A 14,819-nucleotide genomic window follows, 5' to 3' on the forward strand; every position below is an offset into this window, starting at 1 on the left:
CATGGAAAAGGAATTTTCAAAGAACTCCTACAGTTTCAAACAAACTTTTATGGAGGGTTCATTCTAACTACATTATCCAGGAATCCATGATTTGTGGTCATCTCTACTGAGCAAAATTCTCTGCTCCATACAGATTAAGGATGAAATGCCTTCTTGCCTCACTGTTTCACACTTCTCAGCTCTATAGAATTTCTCAACAGCAGGGACCATAAGAATTATTCTGCTCTCAACAGAGACTCAAAACTAGTACAGACCAGATTTTGACAGATGATCAATGCTGCCGTCCTGTGTGCCTAGAGGGAACCTTGGATGAGGGAGGGACAGGTCAAGCTTGGCTCAGTGTGGGTAGAGCAGTCTCTTTTGGTGGCAGGTCTGCAGACAGGACCTGGATGGCCACCTCTTAAGGACGGTTTCTATGAGATGACCTAGAAGGTTTTTCCTAACTAATTCATTCTATGAATTTATGAGATTTAAGAGAAAAGAGAAGACCCCCCCCCCATTTCGAGAAAATACAATCTCGCAGAAAGTAACCCATCGAAAGCAATTTCCTATAATATAATGGAAGATCAGCTTCGGATTTCTCCCTAAACCTGCTTAGATCTCCTGGAGATCCTTCATTTCTTCTTAGCCATAATTCCTATTTTTGAAGGCAAGAATCTCCTTGGAAAATTAAGTAGATGTCTCCCCTCCTCCCATTTTACAGCAGGGGGCAGTGTTGTCACACTGAATCGCTTTCCCTATGTGTGGGGTGGGGGTGGGGCAGAGGAATAAAGCAATTGTCTGCAGACTTTGTCTCATTTTGGAGGACAGTTTATATTTACTCTCACTTTCCTAAGAGATCACTGAAAAAGAAAAGCCACATCTCAAGAAGCCACAGTCTTCACTCTGGCCATGTCTGAGTTGACAACAGATGGGTGCTGCTAAATAATGAGCAAACAGAATTCTTTGGAAAACAGAGATGTATTTCTGTGTCTCACTCACAAAGAGAGGGTATTTGGTCAGGTTAATATTAATGTGGGACTTGCCATTATTATTATTTCGATTTTTATGGCTGCCCATCTTGCAGAATCAACCTTGGCAGCTAGCAGCCAATGAAATCACCATAAAAACTAGTCACCACCATCACCAACCCCAGTATCTAAAATCCATCCAACTGCTGAGTGAAAACCAAGCTAATAGAACAAAAAAGACTCCACAGGGTCCAGCTATTGCTAATTTGACTGGATTTCTTTGATTCTGATTTTGCAACTTCGACTTATAAGTGCAATTCCACTCTGCCTTGCAAATTGTGCCTTATGGCTTGGTCTACATTCCGTTGTTTTGAGTTTCTTCAAAGAACATGGTCAAGGGAAGAACTGTGGAGCAAAGATCCTGGACTCAGATGTGGCCTTCTTTTCCTGTTCAGTCTCTAACAGGGCTGTTTAAATGATTTTCAGCACATGGTTTATTTTTCTCGTCTTGAAACACTTTCCCCAACTAATGAGATTTAATCAGATCTTGCTTTACTTATTCTCATCTAATTCTCTCCTTTTTTGTATGTACTGATAATAACAATAAAAAAGTCTTGCTTGATTGTTCTGAGATGTTTCCATCCATTCAAATTCATATGTGAAAGCTGTGTGCAAAGAAATCACACCCCAATGCCCTGAGGGGCTCTTTTATCCCGAGCGATATGTAAATCAGGACACCATTTCCCCTTTAAAGGAGCCCCGTGGTTTCCCCTTCATGCTACCCCCACCAACACAAAGTTTGTGCACTTTCCTGAATCCTTTCCTGTATTTCCCCTTTGTTCATTAGTGGGGGCAAAAATGATCCTGTGGCTAAACCTGGTGTCCTTAGTAGTAGTCCTCAGAGGTAATTCTGACTTCTCTATAGAATTTACTTCAATTTGCTGTTTTTGTATATAGGAGGTTTCACCAAAACACATTTCTTTGTAGGTGTCCAGTCTGAGGTCCAGTTGGTGGAGTCTGGAGGGGACGTGAGAAGGCCTGGAGAGTCCCTCCGCCTCTCCTGCCAAGCCTCTGGCTTCGACTTCAGCAGCCATTGGATGAGTTGGGTGAGACAGGCTCCAGGAAAAGGACTCGAATGGGTGGCACTCATATGGCCAAATTCTGGTACTCACTACTCTGCCAAAGTCAAGGGACGCTTCACCATCTCCAGGGACAACTCCAAAAGCCAAGTCTATCTGCAAATGAACAGTCTGAAGCCGGAGGACACAGCAGTCTATTACTGTGCAGGAGACACAGTGAGAGGAAGTGAGTCTGAAGCCTGGCAAGAACCTTCCCTTGGTCAGAGCTACTATGCAAGTTAGCTCAGCCCCAGAAAACTGCATTTTCCCAGGAGACTTGAGAGGGACCTGAGAAAGCTGCCTGAGAGCCAAGTGGAACGATGATATGATCTTGGCCTGGCCATTGTGGCAGCTGTTTTCCATTTGGATGGGAGGAAAGTGGAAAATCTGAACAGAAAAAAAAAAAAAAAAGAATAGTTTAAACAAAGCAAAAGAAGAGAAAAACTACTGAAAGGTGTGAAAGGCAAAGTGCTCACTAGTTCTGCTCTCCAGAAATCTCTAGAAATACAAAATTGGATTCAATAATTAGAATTCTTAATTCTTTTATTGGTTTTTCAGTTCAACCTTAATTTAATCTCTCTTGAGACCCAGATCCACCCTATGGCTCTTTCTTTACAGTTGTTTGATTTTCTGTGTATATATTTCTCTGTCTCCCTCCCAATCTCTCTCTCTCTCTCTCTCTCTCTAAACACAGACACACACAGACACACAGACACACACAATTGTATACACAGACCCACACACTCACACAAACAGAGATATATATAGGTATTTGAAAGTTTAAATATGTTTAAAATCATATTCCCCTGTTAGCAGTAGCAATGTAGCCAGGTAATAAAATTAGGATGCTGTAAGACCTCAAATAGTTTGGTGTGGTGTGACACCGAGGAAGGGGGCCAATGCCAGAAAATTGTTGGAGGTACTAGCCAATCCAGCATGCCTCATTAGCATGTGCATTAGCATGTAAATTGAGTCCATCCCATGATGCAACTCTTCATGTTTCAGAGGAAGCTGATAGTTCCACTCCCAATTCCACTTTTCTCTCTTCATCCTTCTTCAAGACTGGGCGCTATGTGCACGGCTGTGTGCTGCTCCATCTTTCTGGGGGCCATGTGGTAGGCTTGGAATTCCCCTTTCTACAGGCAGGTCTTACAGCTATAGGGCTAAATGTGAATTAATTTAGGGAAGACAAAAGAAGAACAAAGATGTCATCCTTTCTGAATGGAAATGTAACTGCACCTTCAATAAAATGAGTAAGATATTCCTTTACTTTACTTTGAACCTACTCTATCTAAGCATGTAATTATTTATGCTGGGAGGGCTGAGTGTTTAAGATCAATAACCTGTGTTCCTCTGACATGCTCATTAAAGCTATCTCTGATAATATTCTTTTTCTTTGCACAGCTCCTCTGCTTTGTAAGCTCTGCTCCAATTCAGTGGTCCTGGCTGTCCACTAATTGGCTTCAAAAATAAGGCATAAAAATATCAGGCCCAGGGTAGCCTAAATGAGGTCATGTTCTAATACTTATAATAGCAAAGGAAAGTAAATCAGGGGTTCTCAAGTCAATTCCGAGGAAAGTCGTGTTCTAGGAATTCTAGGAAAAGTGCCTCCCCACCTCCAACACAAGAATGACCTTCACAGCCCTAATTATTGAGAGCCCAGATTCTATCCCCATCTCCCTTACTGGACCTCTTTTGCTCTTCTAGAACTCAGTAACTTCTTCCCACCTCCCTTCCCCTCTTAGAATACAGACATCTCCTTGGGGAATTAAGCCCTCTGCCTCATCTTCAATGGTTTTACACTAGGGGGCACTGTGGGTGTGAATAATCCCTCTGAATATGGAGCAAGTAGAAAGGGTGTACTCAGAGGAGATGACAGTTCTGAGCCTTCTTCCTAGATAGGAACAAAGAAAAAGAAGAACAAGGGCTTCAATCACACTTGCCAAGGACCTGGGTGAAAAGCCAGTTCTTCAGGGACCTTTCAAACACCAGTAGGACGGGGGCCATTTGAATCTCAGGGGAAACCGAGTTCCAGAGGGCAGCTGTGGTGATCCCAAAGTGCACTGCTGGGATCCCAATCAATGGCATTCTTTCATCGAAGGAACCCTGAGCACGGTAGCCCTGCCAGATCAGATCACCCAGGCAGACACTCTGGGAGACAGACAGTTCTTCAAGTAACCAGACTTTATGGCACATAGGGCTCTATAGATAGTGAACAGCACCTTGAATCGCTGTCAGAATCCAACGGGCAGCCAGTGCACCTGGCAAAGCAGAGATAGTACATAGGCCTACAGATGCAAGCCTATCACTGCCTGCTGCTGAATTCTGGACCATCTGAAGCTTCTGGGTAAGGTTCAAGGGCAGCCCCATCTACACCCTGTTGCAGTTGTCAAGTCATGAAGAGGCCACGGCACCAGTGGCTTGTTCTGAGTTTAGGAGAAAAACTAAGAATTCTCCCATCCAAAGAATATACAACCGGTCATAGAGTAACTTTTCAAAAGGGATTTCCTATCAGGAAGGAGAAGAACAGCTTTGGATTTCTTACTAGACCTTCTAAATCCCCTAGAGATCCTTCATTTTTTCTGAGTTTCACTTCCCCTCCTGCAACAGAAGAATCTTCCTGGGGAGTTTGATGACGCCCTCTTCCTCATCACTTCCACAAGGGAGCAGCACTTGCACCCTTAGTCTCGGTGGCCATGAGGGATGGTTTGGGCAGGGAAATAAGACTAGTGGGCACAAATATAATGTCATTTCTGAGGTTGATTGTATCTTCTGATACTAGGCTTCGAGGGTTCCCTCAGAGAATCTCAGGATAATTTAACTTCTCAAGAGACTAAATCGTCAGACGTGAAGCCATGTCTGAGTTTAAAACAGGTGATTTCTTACATACAGAAGAAACTGATTTTCTGGCTGAATACAAAGGGAGTTATTTATCTCTCTCATTCAGCCAAGACAGTGTATGTCATCCTAATGTGATCTGAGTCTGAATTTGTGAGTGGGGTGGATACAACTACTGTGGCTCACAAATTGTTCCTCAAGGCTTGATCACCATTTAACATATTCGGAATTTTTCCAAAAAACTAACAAACAAAAACAAGAGGTCAAGGAAACAACAGGGTAGCGAACTTCCCAACTCTCATAAGGACTTCCTCATGACCTCAAAATAGTTTCAGAGAAATCTCTAAAGTTAACAGAAAGAGTGATTGTTTTATCCAAAGACACTTGTAAATTAAGGCAACAGCTCTCCTCTCCTCAACTCTCCTCTCCTCCCCTCTCCAGTCCACTCCTCTCCTCTCCTCAACTCTCCTCCCCACTACTCTCTTCTCCCCTCCCCTCCTCTACTCTCCTCTGCTCTCCTCTCCTCTACCCTCTCCTGTGTGAAATATACCTTCAAGGAAAGGTGGAAGGTCCATGCACTGAGTGCCTCTTTTATCCTGAGGACTGTATCTTCAGTGACAGCTTCTGCTTTAATTGAAGGATAGGAAATGGCCCAAAGGGGTCCGGTGAATGTAGAGATGGTGTTTATGTTAAAAAAGTGGGATACAGTTTGAAGAAAAAAAGAAAAATAAAAAGAGGATAAATTTATGTTTTCCTCTAGGTCTCATATTTGGCAAAATCCTTTGCAAATGAAAGGTAGAAGAAGAACAAGTGGTGCTAAGAATTACTCTCCTCTCAGAGAGGATAGAGAACTGGTATAGAGCAGGTTTTGAAAAATGATAAGCCCTTCCGACCCGGTCTGCCTGGCGTAAAACGAGGGCGAGGGAAGAACGAGGGGGACCTGCTTCAATCTGGCTGGAACAGCCTCTTTTTGTTTGAGGTCTGCAGAGAGGGTCTGGCTCCCCACCAGTGAGGGATGGTTTGTAGTAGATGAACAAGATGGTCCTTTCCAACTCGTTCTTACATGATTTCATGATATTTAGGAGAAAAAATAAGAATACATGACCTCAGGAATATACAGTATCTCATAGAAAAACCCATTGAAAGGAATATCCTATCATATAACAAAAGTGCATTTTTTTATTACTCCCTAGACCAGCTTAACTTTCCTGGAGCTCTTTCATTTCTTTTGAGCCCTAATTACGATTTCTTAATGCAAGAATCTCTTTGGAAAGTTAAGTAGATGCCTCCCCTCCTCAGGTTTTCCACCAGGGGGCAGTGTTGCCACATGCAATCACTTTGCATCTGTGTGGGGTGGGGGTGGGGGAGGGGAATAAAGGAAGGGTCTACAGGCCTTCTCTCACTTTGGAGGCATCATTACATTTACTCTCATTTTCCTGAGAGACCACTGAAGGCAATTCAGAGAAATTTAACATCCCAAGAGATTACATTTCTCACCATGAAGCCACATCTGAGTTGAGAACAGGTGTGCTTTGCTAAATATAGAACAGACTGAATTGTTTGGAATATGAAAAGTCATTTATTTCTGTTTCTCAGTCCATGGAATCAGTGTAGGACAGGGCGTTTTTTGAGTCTTAGTACGAATTAACCCTGGGCAGTTAAAAACAGATAAGAAGGGCATAAAAATGGCAACCCAAAAACCTCACAATGTTTGTAATCAGTATGGCTGCTGAGTTAAAAAACAAACCATTAAGAAACATTATACAGGTTTCCAATGATTTATATTCCAACTTTGAGACTTTGATGTGTTTGTAAAATTGATCTGTGGCTTATAAATTGGGCCTTATGGCTTGGTCTGCTTTGACGCAATTTTGGTTTCTTCCAAAGAACGTGGTCAAGACAACAACTGTGGAGCAACCATTTTGAACTCCGATGTGCCATCCTCTTTATTTCCGGACTGTAACATGGCTATTTGAGGAAATTTCAATGCCTGATTTCTTTCTGTCACCTTAAAACCCTTACATTAAGTGAGGAGCATCTGTCAGAAACTTTAATTATTCCAGTGTAAAGCTGCCTTTTCATCTATGGCCCATGTGTGAAAGGTGTGTTGAAATAAATCCATACCTCAAAGCCCCGAGGGGCTCTTTTACGCTGAGCAATATGTAAATCAGGCCACAATTTCCCCTTTAAAGGAGCCCCAGGGTGTCTCTTTTCAGGCTACACCCATAACACAAAGTTTGTGCCTTTCCTGAATCCTTTCCTGTCAAGTCCCCTCTATTCTTTAACGGGAGCAAAAATGATCCTGTGGCTGAATTTGGTTTCCTTCCTAGCAATCCTCAGAGGTAATTGGTTCCCTCCTATTCAGGTTCTTTCCATTTTAATTCTTGCATAAAGAAGAGCTCATTAAAACAACTTTTATTTTAGGTATCCTGTCAGAGGCCCAGTTGGTGGAGTCCGGAGGGGACGTGAGAAGGCCTGGAGAGTCCCTCCACCTCACCTGCCAAGGCTCTGGGTTCAACTTCGGGGGTTATTGGATGAGCTGGGTGAGACAGGCCCATGGAAAGGGGCTGGAGTTGGTGGCACGGATAAGCTCTGGTTCTGGTTCCAGTACTTACTACTCGGACAAAGTGAAGGGACGGTTCACCGTCTCCAGGTACAACTCCAAAAGCCAAGTCTACCTGCAAATGAACAGGCTGAAGCCGGAGGACTCGGCAGTCTATTACTGTGCAAGAGACACAGTGAGAGGAAGTGAGTCTGAAGCCGGGCAAAAATCTTCCCTTCCTCAGAGCAGCTCTGCAAGTCAGCTCAGCCCCAGAAGGCTGGATTTTCCCCCGAGACTTGAGAGGGAGCTGAGAAAGCTGCCTGAGTGCCAAGAGGAAGGAAGAGCTGATCTTGGCCTGGGCATTCTGGGATCTGTTTTCCATTTGGATAGGAAGAAAATGGCAAATCTCAGTACAGAATATACATTGAATAGTGTCTTTTCTTTTTTTAAATCCTCCTTAAAGACAGCAAAGGGAAATTGTTCTCAAGTTCTGCTCTCAAAAAGTATCAGGAAATACAGAATTGATTCAGTAATTAGAACTCTTCATTGTTTTATGGGTTTTGAAGTTCAACCCTCATTTCCTCTTTCTTGAGACGCAGATCTTCCCCTCTCCCTCTTTATGTGCATTTGTTTCTGTGTCTATATATCCTCTCTCCCTCTATCCATAGATGTACTACATATATGTACACACACAGAGACACACAGACATGAAAGGATGCACACACATACAGGCAATTGAAAGTTTAAATACGTTTACAACCATTGTCCTCTGCTAGCAGTCGAAATGTAGTAATAAATTCAGGATGCTGCAAGGCCTGCCAGAGTGTGGTGTGGTCTGACACCAAGGAAGGGTGCAGAAGTCAGAAAATAAGGCCTAAAAACGTCAGGCGAAGGGTAGCCTAATTGCGGTCGTGTTATAATACTTAGAATAGCAAAGGAACGTAGATCGGGGGTTTCAAGTCATGTTCTAGGTGGTTCAGGAAAATTGCCTCCCCACCTGCCGTCCTTCCCAGTAACCTCCGGGTGGGAGAAAGGTTGGAATCGCTCAGCCTCTTTGCTCAACAGGAAAATTAAATGGAGAAAAATATTGAAATAACTCCTATGGTCTCACCTTGACTAATATTCCTTTTTTTTTAGTTTTCTATATTTTTAAATGTTTTTAATAATTAAAATAATTCCTTAGCATTTATTAAGTATTCTTACGCTGTGTTCTATGCTGCCCAGAGTCACTTCATAAAGTTAAACTGATAATTTGATAGATAAATAAATAACTATATAAATAAATAAATAACATTTTCGATGGGGAGGGTTCTGATAATTAATTCCAAACTCTTATTTCAGATGCATCTGGACCCTTAGACCACCTGTGACGATCACCAATGTTACACTAGGGGGCACTGAGTGTGCCTTCAAAGGTGCCATCTGTGGCTTGAGCAAAAAGATGGCTACTCCCTCGTCTCCCAGAGGACTAAACCTGGTGGAGACTGCTGTGTTGTGGCCTTCCCATGAGGAGCAACTGTCTGGAGCAGTTTCACATTTCTACTGTAGATATATATATTTTCTTTGTTTAAAAGAAAACGTCTGCCCAACCCTTATAGGGAGATACGAAAACTCCAGTTGTCTTGCGGTCTGCTGCTTTGGGCTGATCTTTTGAGCCTGAGGCAATCAAATTGGGCATAAATTAAATGGAACCATGACAAGGAAAAAAGGAAATATTGGGGCAGGAGAATATACTAGGAAGTTTAAAAATAAGAGAAAGAAAGTTTAAATTTCATGAGAGGAACAAATAGGGATTCAGTACCTATATTTCTTCCTTGATGAACATTTCAGTTCATTCCCATTTTTTTCTCTGAATACTGCCATCTCTCCTCAGTGAAATTATTTTCTACATGATGCTCATTTCCCATTCCCTCTATGTTAATATATATTGAAATAACTCTTATGGTCTCACCTTGTACTTTTTGATCTGTGATTTATGAAACTCAACCCCACAACATCCACATGGCAATGCTAGATTTATATTTAATACAATGTATCCCTGCTCTCTATCCTAGGTACGAATTATTCAACACTCCTCTCTTGACTGCTATAAGGACTTGCCCAAAATCTCAAAATTCTATAAAAAAAATGCACATTATCTGTATGGATAGTGTATCTTTTTTTTCGAAAATTATGTATAAATTTAGGGATGATAGAAGATTGTCCCTTAGTTTTCATGCATTTCTTGCATTCCAACTGGGAGAAGGCAAAGTGATTGATTATCTTTCTCAGCCATTTGGGGAAAGGTTTGTTATAAACAGATTTCTTGAGTTTGCGACATGCGGACCTTCAACGAATGTGCTACGAATATCATTCTCAATAGCTTAGTCTACATCATATGATCTTTTATTGTAAAATGTCCAGAGATGCTCTTCAAGTGAGATGGGTGATGATGAAAGCTGAAATATAAATGAATAAAAGGTCTAGTTTCATTGACACTGCATATTTACAGAAAAATCCCTCATACTTTTTCTTTTGAAATCACCTATGACTTCCCACTCTTTCTCTTCAGTAGCTACTAAATAATTCTTTGTCGGTGCTAGCCAATCCTAGTGACATGATTTGACATATAAAAAAAATATGCGTTTTATTTCTTCCAACGTCCTGACTGCTAGAACAACTGGCCCATAATTTCAAAACAGTTTCAAAGAAATATCTCATGTGAATGGAGAGAGTGAGTATTTTCCATGAATACATTTGTAAATTAAGGGATATTTCTCCCCTCCCCTCCCCTCCCCTGCCCTCCCCACCTCTCCCCTCTCTCTTGTGTGAAATATACTTTAAGGAAAGGTGGACCGTCAATGCACTGAGTGCCTGTTTTATCCTGAGGACTGTATATTCAGTGACAGCTTCTGCTTTAATTGAAGGATAGAAAATGGCCAAAAGGGGTCCGGTGAATGGAGAGATGGAGTTTATGTAAAAAAAGTGGGATACAGTTTGAAGAAAAAAAGAAAAATAAAAAGAGGATAAAATTACGTTTTCCTCTAAGTCTCATATATAGCAAAACCACAGTCATCCACCCTGAATGAATCGTAGAAGAAGGACAAGAGGTTTTATGAATTATTGTCTTATCCAACAGAATACAGAACTGGTACAGAGCAGATTTTGACCAACAAAATGCCCTTCCAACCCGGTCTGCCTGGCGTAAAACGAGGGCAAGGGAAGAACGAGGGGGACCTGCTTCAATCTGGCCAGAACAGCCTCTTTTTGTTGGAGGTCTGCAGAGGGGGTCTGGCTCCCCACCACATAGGGATAGTTTGTACTATATGACCGAGATGGTGCTTCCCAACTCGTTTTTACACGATTTCATGATATTTAGGAGAAAAAATAAGAATACACGACCTCAGGAAAATACAGTATCTCATAGAATAACCCATCACAGGAATTTCCTGTCATATAACAAAGGTGTGGTTTTTGAATACTCCCTAGAACCAGCTTCACTTTCCTGGAGCTCTTTCATTTCTTCGGAGCCCTAATTACCATTTCTTAATGCAAGAATCTGCTTGGAAAGTTAAGTAGATGCCTGCCCTCCTCAGGTTTTCCACCAGGGGGCGGTGTTGCCACACGGAATGGCTTTGCATATGTGTGGGGTGGGGGAGGGGGAGGGGAACCAAGGAAGGGTCTACAGGCCTTGTCTCACTTCAGAGGCATCATTACTTTTACCCTCATTTTCCTGAGAGATCACTGAAGGCAATTCAGAGAAATTTAACATCCCAAGAGATTACATTCCTCACCATGAAGCCACATCTGAGTTGAGAACAGATTTGCTTTGGTAAATATAGAACAAACTGAATTGTATGGAAAATGAAAAGTCATTTATTTCCGTTTCTCAGTCCATGGAATAAGTGTAGGAGAGGGTTTTTTTTGAGTCTTAGTATGAATTAACTCTGGGCAGGTAATAACAGATAAGAAGACCATAAAAATGGCAACCCCACAAAACCCCAATAATTGTAATCAGTACGGCTACTGAGTTAAAAACCAAACCAATAAGAAACATTACACAGGCTTCCAATGATTTATATTCCAACTTTGAGACTTGGATGTGTATGTAAAATTGATCTGTGGCCTATTAATTGCGCCTTATGGCTTGGTCTGCATTGACTTAATTTTGGTTTCTTCCAAAGAACGTGGCCAAGGCAACAACTGTGGAGCAACCATCCTGAACTCCGATGTGCCATCCTCTTTATTTCTGGACTGTAGCATGGCTTTTTGAGGAAATTTCAAGGCCTGATTTCTTTCTGTCACCTTAAAACACTTACATTAAGTGAGGAGCATATGTCAGAAGCTTTAATTATTCCAGTGTAAAGCTGCCCTTTCATCTACGTCCCATGTGTGAAAGGTGTGTCGAACTAAATCTATACCTCAAAGCCCAAAGGGGCTCTTTTATGCTGAGCAATATGTAAATCAGGCCACAATTTCCCCTTTAAAGGAGCCCCAGGGTGTCTCTTTTTAGGCTACACCCATAACAAAAAGTTTGTGCCCTTTCCTGAATCCTTTCCTGTCAAGTCCCCTTTAATCTTTAACGGGAGCAAAAATGATCCTGTGGCTGAATTTGGTTTCCTTCCTAGCAGTCCTCAGAGGTAATTGTTTCGTCCCTAGTCAGGTTCTTTCCATTTTAATTCTTGCATAACGGAGAGCTCATTAAAATATCTTTTATTTTAGGTGTCCTGTCAGAGGCCCAGCTGGTGGAATCTGGAGGGGACGTGAGAAGGCCTGGAGAGTCCCTCCGTCTCTCCTGCCAAGCCTCTGGTTTCAACTTCGGGGGCTATTGGATGAGCTGGGTGAGACAGGCCCCTGGAAAAGGGCTGGAATGGGTGGCACGCATATGGCCCGATTCCAGTAAGCAGTACTATGCAGAGTCTGTGAAGGGACGCTTCACCATCTCCAGGGACAACTCCAAAAGCCAACTCTATCTGCAAATGAACAGCCTTAAACTGGAGGACACGGCAGTCTATTACTGTGCGAGGGACACAGTGAGAGGAAGTGAGTCTGAAGCCTGGCAAAAACTCTCTCTTCCTCAGAGCCGCTCTCAAGTCAGCTCAGCCCCAGAAGGCTGCATTTTCCCAGGGGACTTGAGAGGGAGCTGAGAAAGCTGCCTGAGTGCCAAGAGGAACAAAGAGCTGATCTTGGCCTGGGCAATCTGGGAGCTGTTTTCCATTTGGATAGGATGAAATAGTGTCTTTTCTTTTTTTTAATCCTCCTGAATTTGGTTTCCTTACTAGCAGTCGTCAGAGGTAATTGTTTCCCTCCTATTCAGATTCTTTCCATTTTAATTCTTGCATAAAGGAGAGCTCATTAGAACAACTTTTATTTTAGGTGTCCTGTCAGAGGCCCAGTTGGTGGAGTCTGGAGGGGACGTGAGGAGGCCTGGAGAGTCCCTCCGTCTCTCCTGCCAAGGCTCTGGGTTCACCTTCAGCAGCTCCTGGATGAACCGGGTGAGACAGGCCCCTGGAAAAGGACTGGAATGAGTGGCCAGCACAATTACAGGCTCATCTAACTCTTACTACTCAGACAAAGTCAAGGGACGCTTCACCATCTCCAGGGACAACTCCAAAAGCCAAGTCTATCTGCAAATGAACAGCCTGAAGCCGGAGGACTCGGCAGTCTATTACTGTGCTGGAGACACAGTGAGAGGAAGTGAGTCTGAAGCCCGGCAAAAACTTTCTCTTCCTCAGAACAACTCTCCAAGTTCCTTCAGTCACAGAAGGCTGTGTTTGTGTCATTGGAGTGAGAAGCAGCAGATGAATCTCCATCATAGCAAGTTGGAATACAGGCCTGATCTTAGCATTATCACTGTGGAATCTGGTTAGCAGTTTGCTAGGGGAGACCAAGGAAAATTCAGGGCGGGAGAATAACCTGAGCAGTTTTTAAAAAGTTTAAATCTAATTTGAGGTAGAAAGGTGATTACCTACAATTCTTCCTTGACAAATGTTGCAGTTCAGTCCCCTTTGGTTATCCCTAACGCCAGCCCTCCCCAGTTCAGTTCTGTTCTACATGTTGCCCTTTTATCATTCTTTCCACATTAACATATATTCAGATCCCTTAATCCAGACTCTCTCCCCTCAGCTGGGCAGAGCCAAGAGAGTCAAACTATGTCAATTATGAGCCTCCTCTCCCAGAGGTCCTTGTTGGTATTTTGTTGTGCAAGGAGCAAGTCACAGAGACACCAGTTAGCCAGGTATCCATGGCAACAAATCATTGTCTTATGTGTTTGGCAGAGTCAAAAGGTCAGGCCTCAAGTGGTCAACAAGGTTGAAGTAAGCAAATGACCATATATGGGAAGCCGTCTCTAGGTTGAGTCATGGCAACTGGATTTCTTTCTTTTTGGTTGACACGTTTCTCTGCTTGTTGAAGCAGCTTCTTCAGTCTGGGCCAAGGTTGGCGAGGGGACCACTTATATGTCTTCCAGGGTGGCTGCATTGTCCCTGCACCTCAATGGCTGTTAATTGTGCCATAGAGGTGTGGATTTATTTTGGGATGTCTCACTCCTAGATCCTTTGTTCATCCCCGAGTCGATCATTAAGAGTGGCCTTACTGCTGGTCTTAACCTTCCTGGGGTCTGATGGAAGAACAGGATGAAAAATGGGGGACAAGCTGTGTCTGAGGCCTCCACCTCCACCGAGGGAAGGATTTTCCACTTTGGCATGAATGGATTCCTTAACCCCGCTCTCAAACCACCTATCTTCTCTTTCCAAAATGTGAACATTGTTGTCCTCAAATGAGTGTCCTTTTTCTTTGAGAGGAAGGTAAACTGCTGATACTGGTCCTGTGGTGTTGCTCCTCCTGTGCTGGGTCATCAGCTTCTCCAAAGGCTGTTTGGTTTCCCCAATGTACAGCTCAGAACACTCCTCACTGCCCTGGATTGCATACACTACGTTGCTCCTCATCTGTTTTGGTCTTGGATCTTTAGGGTGTACAAGCCTCTGTCTCAGTGGGTTTGAAATATACTGGTATGTGATCTTTTCCAAATGTCCGTTTTATCCTTTCCGACCTGCTGGCAATGTGAGGAATGACACGGTTCTTCCACTGACTCTGGGTCTCAGCCCTGTCGGCCATTGTTTTAGGTCTAGGGGTAGAGTTAATTTTAATGAAGGCCCAATTTGGACACCCACAGGCCTTCAGGGCTGTCCTCAGGTGCTGTTTTTCTTCCTCTGTGGCATCCATGGTGGTGGGGATGGTCTCTGCCCTGTGATATAATGTCCTGATGACTCCTATTTTGGTCTGCAGTGGATGCTGGGAGTCAAACATCAGGTATTGGTCTGTGTGTGTGGGTTTCCTGTACATCTCTATTTCTAGCTTGCCAGAGGTCCCAATAAGAACCTCACAGTCTAG

The 14,819-nt window shown here is 43.1% G+C and overlaps 2 gene segments (V, D, J or C); both read left to right on the top strand.

Moving 5' to 3' along the window:
* Nucleotides 1-1,808: 1,808 nt before the first annotated feature.
* LOC134497157 (Ig heavy chain V region 5A-like) lies at nt 1,809-2,311 on the top strand. The segment is given in 2 exon segments: nt 1,809-1,854; nt 1,938-2,311. Coding segments are annotated over 2 exon segments (420 nt in total).
* A 9,710-nt stretch (nt 2,312-12,021) lies between these two features.
* On the top strand, nt 12,022-12,496 carry LOC134495886 (immunoglobulin heavy variable 3-7-like; the record flags this gene model as incomplete). The annotated part of the segment is given in 2 exon segments: nt 12,022-12,067; nt 12,150-12,496. Coding segments are annotated over 2 exon segments (393 nt in total), but the record flags the coding sequence as incomplete, so codon positions are not given.
* Between the last annotated feature and the right edge of the window lie 2,323 nt (nt 12,497-14,819).

Source organism: Candoia aspera, chromosome 4 (assembly GCF_035149785.1).
Source record: "Candoia aspera isolate rCanAsp1 chromosome 4, rCanAsp1.hap2, whole genome shotgun sequence".
Lineage (NCBI taxonomy): Eukaryota > Metazoa > Chordata > Lepidosauria > Squamata > Boidae > Candoia > Candoia aspera.